Raw genomic sequence first — 20,933 nt, forward strand, 5'->3', positions numbered from 1 at the left:
CTGATTCAGGGAAGGCGTTACTTCAGTCTGACTCTGAAATGACAGCATTTAAATTTAAGCTTGAACACGTCCGCGTGTTGCTCAGGGAGGTTTTAGCAACTATGGATGACTGTGACACCATTGTAGTCCCAGAGAAATTGTGTAAAATGGACAAATACTTTGCAGTGCCTGTTTACACTGTTTTTCCAATCCCTAAGAGGTTTTCAGAAATTATTACTAAGGAATGGGATAGACCAGGTGTGCCGTTCTCTCCCCCTCCTGCTTTTAAGAAAATGTTTCCTATAGATGCCGCTACACGGGACTTGTTGCAGACGGTCCCTAAGGTGGAGGGAGCAGTCTCTACCCTAGCTAAGCGTACAACTATTCCTGTCGAGGACAGTTGTGCTTTCCTAGATCCTATGGATAAAAAATTATAGGGTTTCCTTAAGAATATCTTTATACAACAAGGTTTTATTCCCCAGCCTCTCGCATGCATTGCCCCAGTCACTGCTGCAGCGGCTTTCTGGTTCGAGTCTCTGGAGGAGGCTTTACAGGTAGAGACCCTGTTGGCTTAAGTTAGCCAATTCATTTATTTCTGACGCCGTTTTTCATTTAACCAAGCTAACGGCTAAAAATTCAGGTTTTGCCATTCAGGCACGTAGGGTGCTATGGCTTAAATCCTGGTCAGCTGATGTCACTTCAAAGTCTAAACTTCTCAATATCCCCTTCAAAGGGCAGACCCTATTTGGGCCTGGACTGAAGGAGATCATTTCTGATTGATATTACTGGAGGAAAAGGCCACGCCCTTCCCCAGGATAGGTCCAACAAGTTAAGGACCAAACAGACTAATTTTCATTCCTTTCGAAACTTCAAGAGTGGCGCAGCTTCATCTTCCTCTTCTACAAAACAAGAGGGAAATTTTGCGCAGTCCAAGCTAGTCTGGAGACCTAACCAGGCTTGGAACAAGGGGAAACAGGCCAAAAAGCCTGCTGCCGCCTCTAAGACAGCATTAAGGAGTAGCCCCCGATCCGGGACCGGATCTAGTGGGGGGCAGACTTTCTCTCTTCACCCAGGCTTGGGCAAGAGACGTCCAGGATCCCTGGGCTCTGGAGATTGTTTCCCAGGGATATCTTCTGGATTTCAAAGCTTCATCTCCAAAGGGGAGATTTCATCTCTCACAATTATCTGCAAACCAGATAAAGAGAGAGGCATTCTTACATTGCGTTCAAGACCTACTAGTTATGGGAGTGATCCACCCAGTTCCAAAGGAGGAACAGGGGCAGGGCTTCTATTCAAATCTGTTTATAGTTCCCAAGAAAGAGGGAACTTTCAGACCTATCTTGGATCTCAAGATCCTAAACAAATTTCTCAGGGTCCCATCCTTCAAGATGGAGACTATTCGAACCATCCTACCTATGATCCAGGAGGGTCAATATATGACTACCGTGGATTTAAAGGATGCTTATCTACATATTCCGATACACAGGGATCATCATCAGTTTCTCAGGTTCGCCTTCCTAGACAGGCATTACCAGTTTGTGGCTCTTCCCTTTGGTTTAGCCATGGCACCAAGAATCTTTACGAAGGTTCTAGGGTCCCTTCTGGCGGTTCTAAGACCGCGGGGTATAGCAGTAGCCCCTTACCTAGACGACATCCTGATACAGGTGTCAACTTTTCAAATCGCCAGGTCCCATACGGACATTGTTCTGGCATTCCTGAGGTCTCACGGGTGGAATGTGAACGAAGGAAAGAGTTCGCTCTCCCCTCACAAGAGTTTCCTTCCTAGGAACTCTGATAGATTCAGTAGAAATGAAGATTTATGTGACAGAGGTCAGGTTGTCAAAACTTCTAACTTCCTGCCGTGCTCTTTATTCCATTTCTCGTCCGTCAGTGGCTCAGCGTATGGTGTCCCCTCTACTAAATCTGGATCAGGAGACCAGGGATTCTCTTCTCTGGTGGCTATCTTGGGTCCATCTGTCCAAGGGAATGCGTTTCCGCAGGCCAGAATGGACTATAGTAACAACAAATGCCAGCCTTCTGGGCTGGGGTGCAGTCTGGAACTCCCTGAAGGCTCAGGGTTCGTGGACTCAGGAGGAGGCCCTCCTTCAGATAAACATTCTGGAACTAAGAGCGATATTCAATGCTCTTCAGGCTTGGCCTCAGCTAGCTGCGGTCAGGTTAATCAGATTTCAGTCGGACAACATCACGACTGTAGCCTATATCAACCATCAGGGGGGAACTAGGAGCCCCCTGGCAATGTTGGAGGTTTCAAAGATAATTCTATGGGCAGAGGTTCACTCTTGCCATCTCTCAGCTATCCATATCCCAGGAGTAGAGAACTGGGAGGCGGATTTTCTAAGTCGGCAGACTTTTCATCTGGGGGAGTGGGAGCTCCATCCGGAGGTATTTGCCCAGTTGATCCAACTTTGGGGCAAACCAGAACTGGATCTCATGGCGTCTCGTCAGAACGCCAAGCTTCCTTGTTACGGGTCCAGGTCCAGGGTTCCCAAGGCAGCGCTGATAGATGCTCTAGCAGCGCCCTGGTCCTTCAGCCTGGCTTATGTGTTTCCACCATTTCCTCTGCTCCCTCGTCTGATTGCCAAGATCAAGCAGGAGAGAGCTTCGGTGATCTTGATAGCCCCTGTGTGGCCACGCAGGACTTGGTATGCAGATCTGGTGGACATGTCATCCTTTCCACCATGGACTCTGCCGCTAAGGCAGGACCTTCTACTTCAAGGTCCCTTCAAACATCCAAATCTAATTTCTCTACGTCTGACTGCTTGGAAATTGAACGCTTGATTCTATCAAAGCGTGGTTTTTCCGAATCGGTCATTGATACCTTAATTCAGGCTTGAAAGCCTGTCACCAGGAAAATCTATCATAAGATATGGTGTAAATATCTTCATTGGTGTGAATCCAAGGGTTACTCATGGAGTAAGGTCAGGATTCCTAGGATATTATCTTTTCTCAAAGAAGGATTGGAGAAGGGTTTGTCAGCTAGTTCCTTAAAGGGAAAGATTTCTGCTCTGTCTATTCTTTTGCACAAACGTCTGGCTGAGGTTCCAGACGTTCAGGCGTTTTGTCAGGCTTTAGTTAGAATCAAGCCTGTGTTTAAACCTGTTGCTCCGCCATGGAGTTTAAATTTAGTTCTTAAAGTTCTTGAAGGGGTTCCGTTTGAACCTTTGCATTCCATAGATATTAAGCTTTTATCTTGGAAAGTTCTGTTTTTAGTAGCTATCTCCTCTGCTCAAAGAGTTTCGGAGTTATCTGCTTTACAATGTGATTCCACTTATCTGATTTTCCATGCAGATAAGGTAGTGTTACGTACCAAACCTGGGTTTCTTCCTAAGGTGGTATCTAATAAGAATATCAATCAGGAGATTGTTGTTCCTTCACTATACCCTAATCTTTCTTCAAAGAAGGAACGTCTATTACAGAATCTTGATGTGGTTCGTGCTTTAAAGTTTTATTTACAAGCTACTAAGGATTTTCGTCAAACATCTGCTTTGTTTTCTACTCTGGACAGAGGAGAGGCCAAAAGGCTTCGGCAACTTCTCTTTCTTTTTGGCTAAGAAGTATAATATGCTTAGCTTATGAGACTGCTGGCCAGCAGCCTCCTGAAAGAATAACAGCTCATTCTACTAGAGCAGTAGCTTCCACATGGTCTTTTAAACATGAGGCCTCTGTTGAACAGATTTGTAAGGTGGCGACTTGGTCTTCGCTTCATACCTTTTCTAAATTCTATAAATTTGATACTTTTGCTTCTTCGGAGGCTATTTTTGGGAGAAAGGTCTTACAGGCAGTGGTGCCTTCCGTTTAAGTTTCCTGCCTTGTCCCTCCCTTCATCCGTGTCCTAAAGCTTTGGTATTGGTATCCCACAAGTAATGGATGAACCCATGGACTGGCTACACCTTTACAAGAGAAAACAAAATTTATGCTTACCTGATAAATTTATTTCTCTTGTGGTGTATCCAGTCCACGGCCCGCCCTGTCATTTTAAGGTAGGTGTTTTTATTTTTTTATTTTTTTTTATTTTTAAACTACAGTCACCACTGCACCCTATAGTTTCTCCTTTTTTTCTTGCTTGTCTTCGGTCGAATGACTGGGGGTGGCAGTTAGGGGAGGAGCTATATAGACAGCTCTTCTGTGGGTGTCCTCTTACAGCTTCCTGTTGGGAAGGAGAATATCCCACAAGTAATGGATGAACCCGTGGACTGGATACACCACAAGAGAAATAAATTTATCAGGTAAGCATAAATTTTGTTTTTAACTTCAATCTTGTAAGTATAACCAATTTGTGTGCCTACCACATTGTCTGAAATCTGCTACACTATTGTGAGCTCTTTTTTTTTGGAGGTGAAAGCAACAAGGTGTACTCAGAGGACGTGGGCAACTTGGTTCCCTGGAGGTGACACAGCGCCACCATTTCCAACACTTTCTGTTCAGGATATGCCTCAGCTTTCTCCTCAAACGTCCCAAGCCTTAATGGCTTCACATACAGTGCCCTGCAGTTCCTCTCAGCCTCCGAGAGGCGTGTATTTGCCAATAGATTTTGCAGCACAGATAACTTCTGTGGTATCTGCAGCTTTATCTGCTTTTCCCATGACTGGCAAGCGCAAGAGGAAACCAGGAAACCAGGAAGGTGTCTGTTCCATCTTCTTCTGCAAAGTTTGACCTCCCCCATAAGTCAGACTAGGAGGATACCTCGGTAGCTTCTGAGGGTAAGATCTCAGAGTCTTTCAGTATAAATCCTTTGACTGATTCTGGAGAAGTAAACTTCAGATTTAAGCTTGAACACCTTTGTTTACTTCTAAAGGAGGTCCTGGCTACTTTGGATGACGCTGACTCTTCGGTCGCTGTCAACCCTAAAAAATCTAGTAAACGTAATAAATACTATGATGTTCCTTCTTCCGAGGAAGTATTTCCTGTTCCAGACCGTGTGTCAGATATCTCGGCGAATGGGATAAGCCAGGGATCCCCTTTTCCCTTTCTCTTGTTTTTAAGAAGAGGTTTCCTGTTGCTGACTGTATTTGGGACTCATGGCGCACTGTGCCTAAAGTGGAATTAGCTGTTTCTACCTTGGCTAAGAAAACCATTATTCCTATAGAGGAGAGTTATTTTAAAGATCCCATGGATAAAAAGCTTGAGGCTTATTTTAAGAAAATGTATGTTCATCAGGGTTTACGATGGCAAACTGCTGTTTGTATTGCTACGGTAACCAGTGCAGCATCTTATTGGTGTGAGGCTTTGTCCAAGCTAGTTTTAGAGGAGACTTCGTTAGAGGAGATCCAAGATAGGATCAAGGCTCTCAAGCTGGCCAGTTCCTTTATCTTTGATGCCAACATGCAAGTCATTAAACTGGGAGCCAAGTTGTCTGGTTTCACTGTTCTAGCCCGCTGGGCTCTGTGGTTAAAATCTTGGTCAGGCAAGACCCTGTTTGGTCCTGGTCTGGCGGAGATAATTTATGAAATTACGAGTGGAAATGGGTCTTTTCTACCACAGGACAAGAAGAATAGTCCTAAGGGATGCCAGAATTCTAATTTTCATTCCTTTCGGAACTTCAAAGGTCAAAAGTCTTCTTCTTCCTCCAAGCCGGAGCAGTCCAAGTCCTCTTGGAGACCCAATCAGTCTTGGAATAAGGGGAAGCAATCAAAGAAGGCTTCATCTGAGGTTGTCAGCATGAAGGGCCCGCCCCAGGTCCGGTAGTGGATCAAGTGGGGGGCAGACTTTCCTTGTTTCGTCAAACTTGTATACGCAATGTCACAGACACTTGGGCTGTGGCCATAGTATCTCAAAGTTACAAAATAGAATTTAAGACTCGTCCTCCCAGGGGCAGGTTTCTCCTCTCAAGATTATCTGCAGATCAGAAAAAAGAGATGCATTCTTAAGCTGCATTCAGGATCTTTCTTCCCTTGAAGTGATTTTCCAGTCCCAGTAAGGGAACAGGGTCTAGGATTTTATTCAAATCTGTTTGTGGTTCAAAAATTTGTTGCTCTTCCGTCTGACCTTGCCACGGCTCCCAGAATTTTCACAAAGGTTCTGGGAGCGCTCTTGGCAGTAGTCAGGTCTCGGGGAATTGCGGTGGTGCCTTACCTGGACGATATCTTGGTTCAGGTGTCATCTTTTCAACTAGCAAATACTTTTTCTTTCATGTAATTGGCAAGAGTCCATGAGCTAGTGACATATGGGATATACAATCCTATCAGGAGGGGCAAAGTTTCCCAAACCTTAAAATGCCTATAAATACACCCCTCACCACACCCACAATTCAGTTTTACAAACTTTGCCTCCTATGGAGGTGGTGAAGTAAGTTTCTGCTAAGATTTCTACGTTGATATGCGCTTCTCAGCATTGTTGAAGCCCGATTCCTCTCAGAGTACAGCGAATGTCAGAGGGACGTGAAGAGAGTATTGCCTATTGAATACGATGATTTCCCTAACGGGAGTCTTTTTCATGGGTTCTCTGTTATCGGTCGTAGAGATTCATCTCCTACCTCCCTTTTCAGATCGACAATATACTTTCAAATTTACCATTACCTCTACTAAAGAACTGTTTTAGTACTGGTTTGGCTATCTGCTATATGTGGATGGGTGTCTTTTGGTAAGTATGTTTTCATTTACTTAAGACACTCCCAGCTATGGTTTGGCACTTTATGCAAATTATATAAAGTTCTAAATATATGTATTGTACTTATATTTGCCATGAGTCAGGTTCATGTATTTCCTTCTGCAGACTGTCAGTTTCATATTTGGGAATATAAACACTTTAAGAAATTTGTTTCTTACCTGGGGTTTAGTCTTTTTCAATTTGACTACTTTTTGCATTTGCGGGTATTAGGCCCGCGGGTGCGTCAAATGTTAGACTTTATTGCGCCTTTTTTTGGCGCGGGAAATTACGTTTTTGATGCAACTTCGTCATTTCCGGCGTCATACGTGACGTTGATACCTTTCACACGGCGGCGTCATTAGTGACGCAAGTGTCATTTCCGGCCAATTTTTCTTCATTATTTCAATACCCTATTGTTGTTTGCCTCCTGCTTTCTTTTCTATCAAGAGGCCTATGCTTTTGCATTTTTTCCCATTCCTGAAACTGTCATTTAAGGAAATAGATAATTTTGCTTTATATGTTGTTTTTTCTCTTACATTGAGCAAGATGTCCCAATCTGATCCTGTCTCTGAAGTTTCTGCTGGAACATTGCTGCCTGACATTGGTTCTACCAAAGTTAAGTGCATTTGTTGTAAAATTGTAGAAATTATTCCACCGAATGTCATTTGTAATAGTTGTCATGATAAACTTTTACATGCAGATAATGTTTCTATCAACTTCTAATGTGCATGATATACCTGTAAATTTTAAAGAATTTGTTTCTGAATCTATTATGAAGGCTTTGTCTGCATTTCCACCTTCTAATAAACGTAAAAGGTCTTTTAAAACTTCTCATTTAGCTGATGAAATTTCAAATGACCAACAACATAATAATTCATCCTCTTCTGATGAGGATCTATCTGAAACAGAAGATCCTTCCTCAGATATTGACACTGACAAATCTACTTATTTATTTAAAATAGAGTATATGCGTTCTTTATTAAAAGAAGTGTTAATTACTTTGGATATTGAGGTAACCAGTCCTATTGACGTTCAGTCTCATAAACGTTTAAATGCTGTTTTTAAACCTCCTGTGGTTTCTCCAGGTGTTTTTCCCATTCCTGAGGCTATTTCTGATATGATTTCTATGGAATGGAATAAGCCAGGTACCTCCTTTATTCCTTCTTCAAGGTTTAAGAGATTGTATCCTTTACCAGCAAAATCTAGAGAGTTTTGGGAAAAAATCCCCAAAGTTGATGGGGCTATTTCTACTCTTGCTAAACGTACCACTATTCCTATGGAAGATAGCACTTCCTTTAAGGATCCTTTAGATAGGAAGCTTGAATCTTATCTAAGGAAGGCCTATTTATATTCAGGTCATCTTCTCAGACCTGCTATTTCTTTGGGTGATGTTGCGGCTGCATCAACTTTCTGGTTGGAAAATTTAGCGCAACATGAATTGGATTCTGACATATCTAGCATTGTTCGCCTACTGCAACATGCTAATCATTTTATTTGTGATGCCATTTTTGATATTATCAAAATTGATGTTAGATCCATGTCTTTAGCTGTATTAGCTAGAAGAGCTTTGTGGCTTAAATCTTGGAATGCTGATATGACATCTAAATCTAGATTACTATCTCTTTCTTTCCAAGGTAATAATTTTTTTGGTTCTCAGTTGGATTATATTATTTCAACTATCACTGGAGGAAAAGGAGTTTTTTTGCCTCAGGATAAAAAACCTAAGGGTAAATCTAAGGCTTCTAACCGTTTTCGTTCCTTTCGTCAGAATAAGGAACACAAACTCAATCCTCCTCCCAAGGAATCTGCTTCCAGTTGGAAGCCTTCTTCAAATTGGAATAAATCCAAGCCATTTAGGAAACCAAAGTCTGCCCCTAAGTCCGCATGAAGGTGCGGCCCTCATTCCAGCTCAGCTGGTAGGGGGCAGATTAAGGTTTTTCAAGGATTTTTGGATAAAATCTGTCCAAAATCATTGGATTCAGAGCATTGTCTCTCAAGGGTATCGAATAGGATTCAAAGTAAGACCTCCTGTGAGAATATTTTTTCTCTCACACATTCCTGTAAATCCAGTAAAAGCTCAGGCTTTTCTGAAGTGTGTTTCAGACCTGGAATCTTCAGGGGTAATAATGCCAGTTCCTCCTCAGGAACAAGGTTTGGGGTTTTATTCAAACCTATTCATTGTACCAAAGAAAGAAAATTTGTTCAGACCAGTTCTGGATCTGAAAATTTTGAATAGTTATGTAAGAGTACCAACTTTCAAGATGGTGACTATAAGGAATATTCTGCCTTTTGTTCAGCGAAGACATTATATGTCCACAATAGACTTGCAGGATGCATACCTTCATATTCCGATTCATCCAGAACACTATCAGTTTCTTAAATTCTCTTTTCTAGACAAGCATTACCAATTTGTTGCTCTTCCATTTGGCCTAGCAACAGCTCCAAGAATCTTTTCAAAGGTTCTGGGTGCCCTACTATCTGTAATCAGAGAACAGGGTATTGCGGTGTTTCCTTATTTGGACGATATCTTGGTACTAGCTCAGTCTTTACATACTGCAGAATCTCACACGAATCAACTAGTGTTGTTTCTTCGGAAACATGGTTGGAGGATCAATTTACCAAAAAGTTTCTTGATTCCTCAGACAAGGGTCACCTTTTTAGACTTCCAGATAGATTCAGTGTCCATGACTCTGTCTCTAACAGACAAGAGACGTTTAAGATTGGTCGCAGCATGTCGGCTCCTTCAGTCTCAGTAATTCCCTTCAGTCTCAGTAATTCCCTTCAGTGGCTATGTGCATGGAAGTTTTAGGTCTCATGACTGCAGCATCGGACGCAATCCCCTTTGCTCGTTTTCACATGAGACCTCTACAGCTTTGTATGCTGAATCAATGGTGCAGGGATTATACAAAGATATCACAATTAATATCCTTGAATCCCAATGTACGACACTCTCTGACATGGTGGATAGATCACCATCGTTTGGTTCAAGGGGCTTCTTTTGTTCGCCCAACCTGGACTGTGATCACAACAGATGCGAGTATTTCAGGTTGGGGAGCTGTTTGGGGGTCTCTGACAGCACAAGGGGTTTGGAAATCTCAAGAGGCGAGATTACCAATAAATATTTTAGAACTCCGTGCAATTCTCAGGGCTCTTCAGTTCTGGCCTCTACTAAAGAGAGAACAGTTCATTTGTTTTCAGACAGACAATATCACAACTGTGGCTTATGTCAATCATCAGGGTGGGACTCACAGTCCCCAAGCTATGAAAGAAGTATCTCGTATACTTGCTTGGGTGGAATCCAGCTCCTGTCTAATCTCTGCGGTGCATATCCCAGGTGTAGACATTTGTGAGGCGGATTATCTCAGCCGCCAGACTTTACATCCAGGGGAGTGGTCTCTCCATCCAGATGTGTTTTCTCAGATTGTTCAGATGTGGGGGCTTCCAGAGATAGATCTCATGGCCTCTCATCTAAACAAGAAACTTCCCAGATACCTGTCCAGGTCCAGGGATTTTTAGGCGGAAGCAGTGGATGCGCTGACACTTCCTTGGTGTTATCAACCTGCTTACATCTTCCCGCCTCTAGTTCTCCTTCCAAGAGTGATTTCCAAAATCATCATGGAACAGTCTTTTGTGTTGCTGGTGGCTCCAGCATGGGCACACAGGTTTTGGTATGCGGATCTGGTTCGCATGTCCAGTTGCCCGCCTTGGCCACTTCCGTTACTGCCGGACCTACTATCTCAAGGTCCGTTTTTCCATCAGGATCTCAAATCATTAAATTTGAAGGTATGGAAATTGAACGCTTAGTTCTAAGTCATAGAGGTTTCTCTGATTCAGTGATTAATACTATCTTACAAGCTCATAAATCTGTCTCTAGAAAGATTTATTATAGAGTTTGGAAGACTTACATTTCATGGTGTTCTTCTCATAATTTCTCCTGGCATTCTTTTAGAATTCCTAGAATTTAGCAGTTTCTTCAGGATGGTTTGGATAAGGGTTTGTCTGCAAATTCCTTGAAAGGACAAATCTCCGCTCTTTCTGTTTTATTTCACAGAAAAATTGCTATACTTCCTGATATACACTGTTTTGTACAGGCTTTAGTTCGTATTAAGCCTGTCATTAAGTCAATTTCTCCTCCTTGGAGTCTTAATTTGGTTCTGAGGGCTTTACAGGCTCCTCCATTTGAACCTATGCATTCTTTGGACATTAAACTACTTTCTTGGAAAGTGTTGTTCCTTTTGGCTATCTCTTCTGCTAGAAGAGTTTCTGAGCTATCTGCTCTTTCTTGTGAGTCTCCTTTTCTGATTTTTCATCAGGATAAGGCAGTTTTGCTGACTTCTTTTCAATTTTTACCTAAGGTTGTGAATTCTAACAACATTAGTAGAGAAATTGTTGTCCCTTCTTTATGTCCTAATCCTAAGAATTCTTTGGAGAGATCCTTACATTCTTTGGATGTGGTAAGAGCTTTGAAATATTATGTGGAAGCTACTAAAAATTTCAGGAAGACTTCTAGTCTATTTGTTTTATTTTCTGGTCCTAGGAAAGGTCAGAAAACTTCTGCTATTTCCTTGGCTTCTTGGTTGAAACTTTTGATTCATCAAGCTTATTTGGAGTCGGGTCAAACCCTGCCTCAGAGAATTACAGCTCATTCTACTAGATCAGTCTCTACTTCGTGGGCTTTTAAGAATGAAGCTTCAGTTGATCAGCTTTGCAAAGCAGCCACTTGGTCCTCTTTGCATACATTTACTAAATTCTACCATTTTGATGTATTTGCTTCTTCGGAAGCAGTTTTTGGTAGAAAAGTTCTTCAGGCAGCTGTTTCAGTTTGATTCTTCTGCTTTTTGATTTAAGTTTTTTTCTTTCAAAAGTGAAAGTAAACTTATTTTTGGGTTGTGGATTATTTTCTCATCGGAATATGGCTGTTTTTGTTTTATTCCCTCCCTCTCTAGTGACTCTTGAGTGGAAGACTCCACATCTTGGGTATTGATATCCCATATGTCACTAGCTCATGGACTCTTGACAATTACATGAAAGAAAACATAATTTATGTAAGAACTTACCTGATAAATTAATTTCTTTCATATTGGCAAGAGTCCATGAGGCCCACCCTTTTTATGGTGGTTATGATTTTTTGTATAAAGCACAATTATTTCCTAATTTCCTTTGTTGATGCTTTCTACTCCTTTCTTTATCACCCCACTGCTTGGCTATTCGTTAAACTGAATTGTGGGTGTGGTGAGGGTGTATTTATAGGCATTTTGAGGTTTGGGAAACTTTGCCCCTCCTGGTAGGATTGTATATCCCATATGTCACTAGCTCATGGACTCTTGCCAATATGAAAGAAATGAATTTATCAGGTAAGTTCTTACATAAATTATGTTTTTCTACGTTCCCACGGATGGAAAGTGAATCTGCAGAAGAGTCCTCTTGTTCTATCTACAAGGGTGTGTTTCTTCCCTACCTATGAAGATTTTTCTGACATCAGAAAATCCAAATTTCTCTCTTCTTGCCACTCTCTCCAGTCTTCTGTTCGGCCATCAGTGGCTAAATGCATGTAGGTAATTTGTCTGATGGTCGCTTCCATGGACATCATTCCTTTTACTCAATTCCATCTGAGAGCTCTACAATTATGCATGCTCAGGCAATGGAACGGAGACCCTTCAGATCTATCTCAGAAGATAGATCTTGATCCATTAACAAGAGACTCTCTCTCATGGTGGATTTCTCAGGATCATTTGTCTCGGGGCACATGCTTCCAGGGACCCTCCTGGGTGACTGCGACCACAGACACCAGCCTACTAGGTTCTGGAGCAGTCTGGGGCTCTTTAAAGACTCAGGGCCTGTGGACACGGGAGGAGTCTTCTCTCCCCATAAACATCTTAGAGTTGAGAGTGATCTTCAATGCCTTGATGGCTTGGCCTTAGTTGTCTTTAGCCCGGTTTATCAGATTCCAATCGGACAACATAATCTCGGTGGCTTACATCAACCACCAAGGAGGAACACAGAGTTCCTTGGCCATGAAGCAGGTGACTCACATTATTCAGTGGGCGGAAGCTCACAATTGTCTCTTATATGCCATCCACATTCCAGGACTGAACAACTGGGAGGCGTATTTTCTGAGCAGACAGACCTTTCATCCCGAGGAGTGGGCTTTCCATTCGGAGGTGTTCTCCAGGTTAACCCTCAAGTGTGGGGGGGGGGGGGGGGAATGCCAGAGTTGGATCTGATAGCATCTTGTCAGAATGCCTAGTTTTCAAGGTACGGTTCAAGGTCAAGAGATCCTCAGGTCACCCTGATAGATGCTCTGGCGGTTCCTTGGGATTTCGGTCTAGCATACCTGTTTCTTCTGTTTGCGCTCCTTCCATGAGTCATTGCTCGTATCAAACTGGAGAGAGCATCTGTAATTCTAATAGCTCCTGCATGGTCTTGCAGGATCTGGTTTGCAGATTTGGTGAAGATGTCTTCTCTTCCACTTTGGAGGTTACCTCTGAGGAAAGACTTTCTAGCACTAGATCCTTTGCTCCATCCAAATATAGTTTCTCTGAAACTTACTGCTTGGAGATTGAACGCTTAGTTTTGGCTAAGCCTGGATTTTCTGAGTCAGTCATTGATACTATGCTTCAGGCCTACAAACCAGTTACTTGTTAAATTTACCATAAGGTATAGCGCAAATACCTACAGTATATTGGTGTTTATCGAAGGACTTCTCTTGAAGTAGGGTCAGGATTCCTAGAATGTTGTCTTTTCTACAGGAAGGTCTGGAGAAGGGTTTTTTCAGTCAGTTCTCTGAAGGGTTAGATTTCTGCTCTGTCTATTTTTTTACACAAGCGTTTGGCAGATGTGCCAGATGTTCAATCTTTTTGTCAGGCCCTGGTCAGAATCAGGCCTGTGTTTAAACATGTTGCTCCTCCTTGGAGCTTGAACCTTGTGCTTAAGGTTTTGCAGCAGGCTCTGTTTGAGCCAATGCATTCTGTAGATATTAAGTTGTTATCTTGGAAAGTTTTGTTTCTTATTGCTATTTCCTCTGCTAGCAGAGTTTCTGAACACTTGGCTTTGCAGTGTGATTCACCTTACCTTATTTTTCATGCGGATAAGGCGGTCCTTCGTACTAAGTTAGGATTTCTCCCTAAAGTGGTTTCCGATCTAAACAGTAATCAGGAAATTGTTGTTCCTTCTCTTTGTCCTAATCCTTCTCCTCATAAAGAACGTCTTTTGCATAAACTCTTAAATTTTACCTACAAGCTACTAAAGATTTTCGCAAATCTTCTGCCCTTTTTGTTTGTTTCACTGGAAAGCGGAAGGGTCAGAAGACCTCTTCTACTTCTCTTTCCCTCTGGTTGAGAAGTATGATTTGTTTTGCTTATGAGACTGCTGGACTGCAGCCTCCTGTGAGAATTACGGCTCATTCTACTAGGGCTGTCTCCTCATCCTGGGCTTTCAAAAATTAAGCTTCTGTGAAACAGATATGCAAGGCAGCTACATGGTCCTCTCTGCATACTTTTTCAAAATTTTACAAATTTGATACTTTTGCTTAGGCTGAGGCTTCTTTTGGGAGAAAGGTTCTTCAAGCGGTGGTGCCTTCTGTTTATGTCCTCCTGCCTTTTTCTCCCTCCCTGTTCATTCCGTGTCCTCTAGCTTGGGTATTGGTTCCCACTAGTAATTGGAATGACGTTGTTGACTCTCCATGTCTTATGCTTACCTGATAAATTTCTTTCTTTCAAGATATGGAGAGTACACGACTCCACTCTTAATTAAGACAGTATTTTTTGTTAAACCTCATGCACCTCTTCGCCTTTGTGTTATCATCTTTTTCCATTTCTTTTCGGCCGAATGGCTTGGGGTTATAGATAAGGGAAGTGACACTTAACAGCTCTGCTAATGTGCTCTTTTCTGCTGGCCAGTAGTGAATATCCCACTAGTAATTGAAATGGCATCATGGACTCTCTATTTCCAGAAAGAAATTTATAAGGTAAGCATACATTTTGTTTTTCTTAACATTCTTAATCTTTCCTCTTTTCTCACCTTCAACGCCAACACAACGTTACATATTTATAATACTAAGACTCGCAAAAAATGAATACAACTGATATGTAACTGAAAACTATTATAAACATAAAAGAAGGTTTTTCTGCTTCACTTTCCAAAAATGTTTTGTTATCAATGTCAAATTTACTGACTACATTTTGTAACAATTGGAGAGCTGTGCCTTTCATATTGTAACTATTAAAAATTTAAATAAAATCAGTTGAAAAACTAAATAAATAAGTTCGGGGGGGGGGGGAGTACAGGATAGGGTTCAGATCTCTACCATTTAGTCTAGCTACTGCCCCAAGGATCTTTACGAAGGTATTAGGAGCTCTCCTAGCGGTGGCCAGAAAGCAAGGAATCACGGCTACTCCTTACCTGGACGATATCTTGGTTCAGGCTCCATCTTTTCCATTGACAAGATCTCACACAGATTCTCTTCTGTGTCTCCTTCGAACACACGGATGGAACATAAATCTGGACAAGAGTTCACTGGTTCCCAACACCAGGGCATGTTTTCTGTGAACAATCATCAATTGGATTTCCATGAATATCTTCCTGATGGATCTGAGGCAGGCAAAACCTTTCTCAGCTTGTCTCTCTCTTCAGTCCACTGTATGTCCCTCAGTGGCTCAATGCATGGTAGTTATTGGTCTCATGGTGACTTCTCTGGATATTATTCCTTTTTCTTGCTTCCATCTGCGACCTCTCCAACTATGTATGCTCAGGCAATGGCATGGTGACCACTCCAACGTATCTTAACAGATTGTTCTGGATAGCCATACGAGAGACTGGTCTCTTCACCCCGAGCTGTTCTCCGAGATAACTCTCAGGTGGGGGTTCCGGAGATAAGACCACATGGTTTCTAATCTCAATGCCAAGCTGCCCAGATACGGTTGAGGTCGAGAGATCCTCAGGCAGTGTTGGTGGATGCGTTAGTGGCTCTATGGAGGTTCAAACTTTCTCTGGGTTTGCCTTCCTTCCCCGTGTGATCGCCCGCATCAAACAGGAGCGTGCCTCTGTGATTCTAATTGCTCCAGTGTGGCCTTGCAGGACCTGGTTAGCAGACTTAGTGAAGATGTCGTCTTGTCTTACGTGGAGGTTACCTCATCGAGTGGACCTTATACAATCGGGTTCATTCCTTTACCAAAATCTAGATTTTCTGAGGCTGACTGCATGGAGATTGAACGCTTAGTGCTGTCCTAGAGAGGTTTTTCTGACAGGGTCATTGATATCACATAAGATCACAAGTGTCTTAAGGGGGTGATCTAAACCATAAAACCTTGTTTGAAAAATAAATCTGAGGTTCTATTAGACTAGAGAGTCCTATTACTTGGCCTATTACAGGACATAAACCCAATCACAATATATAAAATTAACTAAAATGTGTGAAAACGATAAACAATAAAAATTGGTAACAAAAAGTATTAAAAGACCAACAGATGTATGCTGTGTAAATATAAACGCCACACCGGGGTACGGTGTAATCAGAAGTGTGAATCTTTGAGCTTAGATTTGCAGTGAACAGTGTGTCTATTTGTTCTATAGCAAGGATATACCATTGTTATAGAAGCTGTGGATACTACTAGGCTTACCTTCAAGACAAGATGGGGATTCACGCTATGATAGTGTGCTGCTAGATAGGTCTGTCCCATTTTTAACTTGCCACCACTGCCACGTGAAGCTAATACTATATTTCCATGTTTTCGGGTCCCTGCCACAAAGGATCACAACTGTATTCCAAGCTAGCAGAGTCACTTGTATCTAGTGGCATCACTAGGGTTGGTGTCACCCGGTGCGGTAAGTAATGGTGTCACCCCCCAGTAATGTTTTTTTTTTTACTGCAAGAACAGGATTTCATAGAAAAGGCAAACGTCTCCAATGTTCAGAAAGCAGACACACACAAACACAAAAACACAGGCACACACACATACAAACACTCAGACACAAACAAAAACACTCAGACACACACAAACACTCATACACACACACACAAAAAAACACTCATACACATACACACAAAAACACTCAGACACACACACAAAAACACTCAGGCACACGCACCCTCAGGCACACAAACACAAAATATGTAAACTGCACTGCATTAATTATAAAGCTCATGCCTAGAGCTGCTTCCTGGCTCAGCAGAGCACTAAATGAAAGATATGCAGGGCACTCTAAAAAATAAATCACTAAAGAAAAGGTTTAGGCACGCAAACTTTGAAAATTCTGCTCTCTGACTCTGTTCCAAGTCTGTCAGTGCACAGTGTGCCTACTGCTTCTTATGGACAATCACCTCTTCACTCTGACCACCCCCAACCCAGATCCCTGCCCGCCCGCCCGCTCTCCCCTCCTACTCTCCCCTCCTACCTCTTCAGTGTGCGCTTAGTGTACCGTAACCGTACCGGTCTGGTAGGCATCATACGTGGCTCCTTCACTTTAGAGACAGTGTCAGACAGTCATGCGGTCAGGTGCCAGGCACCCCCTCACGATTTCCCGGTTCCCATTTAGAGAGACAGCACAGCAGTGAGTGACTCAACTGCTTCACACGTCACTGAGCAGTGAGCACAGATAGGCAGGTTTAGGCTAGCAGCTCAACTTTGCAAGCCCCACAGCACGCCCACAACATTAACAGTGAAATTGGGCAGGGGAGGAGCAAAATGCAAACAAGCAAAAGCAGCCCGGAAACTATTTGTGGAAATTGTGGCGTGGGCTCAAGGAGCAAAAATTTTAAGTGTGTCTATAACGTCCCCAGTCCCACTAATGTTCACAACTGCTGGCCCCTCTAATAAAAAAATCTATGCATCTCTACATTGTATTTCTTTGAATTTCAATAAAATAAAAAAAAAATAAAAAACTGGCTGGTGGTGGCACTTGGGTGCGGCCCGCATCCCCTAGTTATGCCACTGCTTGTATCACTGCTTGAATGGCAGCCTCTTTCTTCAGATGGACTTAGATAGGAATTGCATCGAGTATGGAGCCTTCCAACCACAATCAATAAAATCTTAGAGTAAGCTTGTAGAAGGAGCCTCAAATATTTGTAGGTTGTACCTTTTAACTATCAAAATTACTTCTTTAAATAAGCTAGAACTAGGAGCTTATAGAAAACACATCTTTCTGCTCCTTCCCCAAGCATACAATTTTAAACAACTGTCCGATATACTTCTATTATCTAATTTGCTTAATTATCTTGGTATCCTTTGCTGAAGCACTACTTTTTTCTGCAGCCACCAATCAGCAGCTTTTGAGCCTACCTAGGTATATTTTTCGACAAATGATTTAAAGGGAATGAAACAAATTATATAATAGAAATAAATTGGAAAGTTATTTCAAATCACATGCTCTATCTTAATCTTGAAAGAAAACATTTGGTTTTCATGTCCCTTTAACCAAGGTTTTTTCTTAAATGGCTGCAAATGACCTAAGCCAGATTTTTGATTTTCAGAATTTTGAAGAAAAGCTAGGTTACAGAATTTACTTTTTTGCCTCTCTAGAGAGCATTGGACAAGTACATTTTTACACAAAAGTGGTGCTTCATGTCTCTTTGACAAAAACATCTTGACATTTGTGAAAGGTGTGTAATGTGCTTTCTAAGTTTGTGTGACCTCTGTCTTATAATGTAATGTTAGTCTGACTTGCAGTATATATAGATAATTTTTTTCTTCTTCTTTTTTTTTGTTTTTAACAGATACAATTAGGTCTAGAGATTTATGTCAGTAAGTACAAAACCACTCATTTTATTGTGTACCATCTGATCATATAATTGTTGTGCCAAATTACACTTAATATTTTGTACTAGCTAAGGCTTGCTACTTCAAATAGAGTACTGTAGAGCTGTAGGGAAAGGGACTCCTTAAGGATTGTATATAAAATGTTTAATTTTGTGTAATGAAACAGCTTTGCTATATATTTTCATTATTTATTTCCCCCCTACTGATGTAATTCAGCTCTGAAATAGATCAATCTCTAACTCTTGAAATGCAGCCTGCTGACTTATCAAAGATAACCCTGCTACATATCTGTCCCTATTTGGATTTATTAGAAAACTGCAAAACAATGCATTGTATACAAACTGTATAACAGTAGCTTATCTTGATGTATGCTAACTAAAGCCTTGATTGGCTCCTCCAGATAAGGCTAATGGTGGGTGGAGTTTGGCTTTTGAAAACTAATTGCCGTAAAAAGTATTTTAGTTTGTTGTAAAAATATTGACTTGGCTGATATGTTATTCTATAGCAATACACAAGAAATACTTTGTAATTACAAGGTGTTAACTATCCCTTTAACCCAGATATAAGACAGAATGTTTAATGTACGCATGATAACATTTAATAATCTTTAGTTTCCTTTTGTTACTCAAGCTTTACTAAAGCCAGTCATTTACACACACACAGATTGACAAACCCAGGCGCCTAGCTGCACCAGCCACACCTAAAATTTCGTTTGGTGAGGGGATCCTTTCTAGGCATCGCAGCTGTAAAATACAAATCAAATTTGTATTTTGTTTATTATACAATGTATATGTGGGATATGGATATATATAAACAAACTGGTCTAACAACGCTCAAGTTTAGGTCTCAGATCACGCTATTTTATTTTTTTTACTACTGTTATGTGTTGTGCTCTAGTGTAACACATAACTCATAATCACTGAGATTACAAGTTTTGAGCTAAACCCGGTGTGTACATATCGCTAAAAATTTAGCGGTATCGCACTTTCCATAGCGCTGCCATTACAAGTTAAAAAAAACCTTCTTGTGTTGTGCGATATGGTGTGTTAAGCTCCATACCGCATCTTGTGCACGTTTTCTCCCATGGACATCAATGGAGAGAAAGTGTTAGAAAAAAACTAACACCTGCGATTGCGAAATGGCGATCGCTATAGCGCAACCCCATTGATGTCTATGGGGACAAGAAGGTTATGTAAAAACCTATTATAAACCCCCTAGTCTAAATACCCCTAATCTGCTGCCCCCAGACATCAGCAACACTAAAGATATCAACCCCTAAACCGCCCTCCTGACATTACTGACACTAAATAAAGATATTAACCTCTAAACCGCCACCCCCAATATCGTAACACTAAATAAACCTATTAATCCCTAAACCGCCAACCAACACATCTCAAATACTAAACTAAACCTATTAACCCCTAAACTGCCCCCCCCCCACTTTACGACACACTAAATAAACTATTAACCCCTAAACCTAACACCCCCTAACTTTAAATTAAAGTTACAATATAACTACCTTCAAATACATAAAAACTTACCTGTGAAATTTAAAAAAACCTAAGCTTCTAAAAATAAAAAAGTTACAGAATTAAAAAATCCCTAACTCTACGAAAAAACAAACTAAAATTACAAAAAATCTAAGATTAAAAAAAATATTAAACAAATTATCGAAAATAATAAAAATTAAATCTAATCTAATAACCCTATAAAAACAAAAAAGCCACCCCAAAATAAAATCACCCCCTAATCTAATAATAATCTACCAATAGCCTTTAAAAGGCTTTTTGGAGGCCATTGCCATTAAGAAATAAAATACTTTACATTAACAAAATACAAATTACCCCCAGTAACCCCCTACCACCCAACCAATCCCCCAATATAAAAAAAAAACCTAACCTAATAGGATTTAAGCAGCTCTCATCTTATTGGCTGATTTGAACATTTCAGCCAATAGGAATGCAAGCTACCCAAATATAAAAGGGGTACCTTGCATTCAATCTTCAGTGTCTGGCGGAGATCGCATGAAGAGGAGGCTCCACGCTGGATGTCGTCGCCCTTCCTGTTCAGCTCCTTGCCACCGGGGTAAAGAAAGATGTCCCTGTGCTGGATGAAGATGTTGCCATCTGGATGAAGACTTGTCACTGCCTGGATGAAGTTGGATGTCCGGACTTCATGAACGGTGAGTACATTTTTTGGGGTTAGTGTCAGTTCTTTTTTAATTAGCTTTTTTATTTTGGGGGGTTGGGCGGGGGTTTTTACTGTTAGGGGGTACTTTGTAATTTTTTTTTTTACTGAAATATCTTTTATTAGCACATATTATATTATACATTTTTATAATACACATTTTTCTCTTGATACAAAAATATTTCAAGCTTCAGAGTAAAAAAAAATCTTTTGTACAGTTTATCAAAACTCTGGTAGCCTAGAAAATACACACAAAAAAACACATTTAAATATAATAGTAACTTAAATTTTTGTTCTTTTCCCTCACTATTAATCCACAAATAGTTATGGTGTAGATGTGGTTATACGTCATTCATGATTAGCATATATGATCGCATCTGTATCCCCTATACCTGGTTGGGTCTATGT

At 41.1% G+C, this 20,933-nt stretch overlaps 1 protein-coding gene across 2 annotated transcripts in view; it reads left to right on the plus strand.

The window, feature by feature from the left end:
* The window catches only part of LOC128660608 (uncharacterized), a 559,105-nt gene that overhangs the window by 250,730 nt on the left and 287,442 nt on the right, over positions 1-20,933 (plus strand). Inside the window, exon 8 of one of the 2 annotated variants that reach the window (XM_053714534.1) lies at positions 18,296-18,323. The exons of the other annotated variant lie outside the window; for it this stretch is intronic. Coding sequence (XP_053570509.1) covers positions 18,296-18,323 — 28 coding nt within the window. The remainder of the gene's footprint in view (positions 1-18,295; positions 18,324-20,933) is intronic. 2 annotated transcript variants of the gene reach the window in all.

The sequence above is a fragment of the Bombina bombina genome, chromosome 5 (assembly GCF_027579735.1).
Source record: "Bombina bombina isolate aBomBom1 chromosome 5, aBomBom1.pri, whole genome shotgun sequence".
In the NCBI taxonomy this organism is placed as follows: Eukaryota; Metazoa; Chordata; class Amphibia; order Anura; family Bombinatoridae; genus Bombina; species Bombina bombina.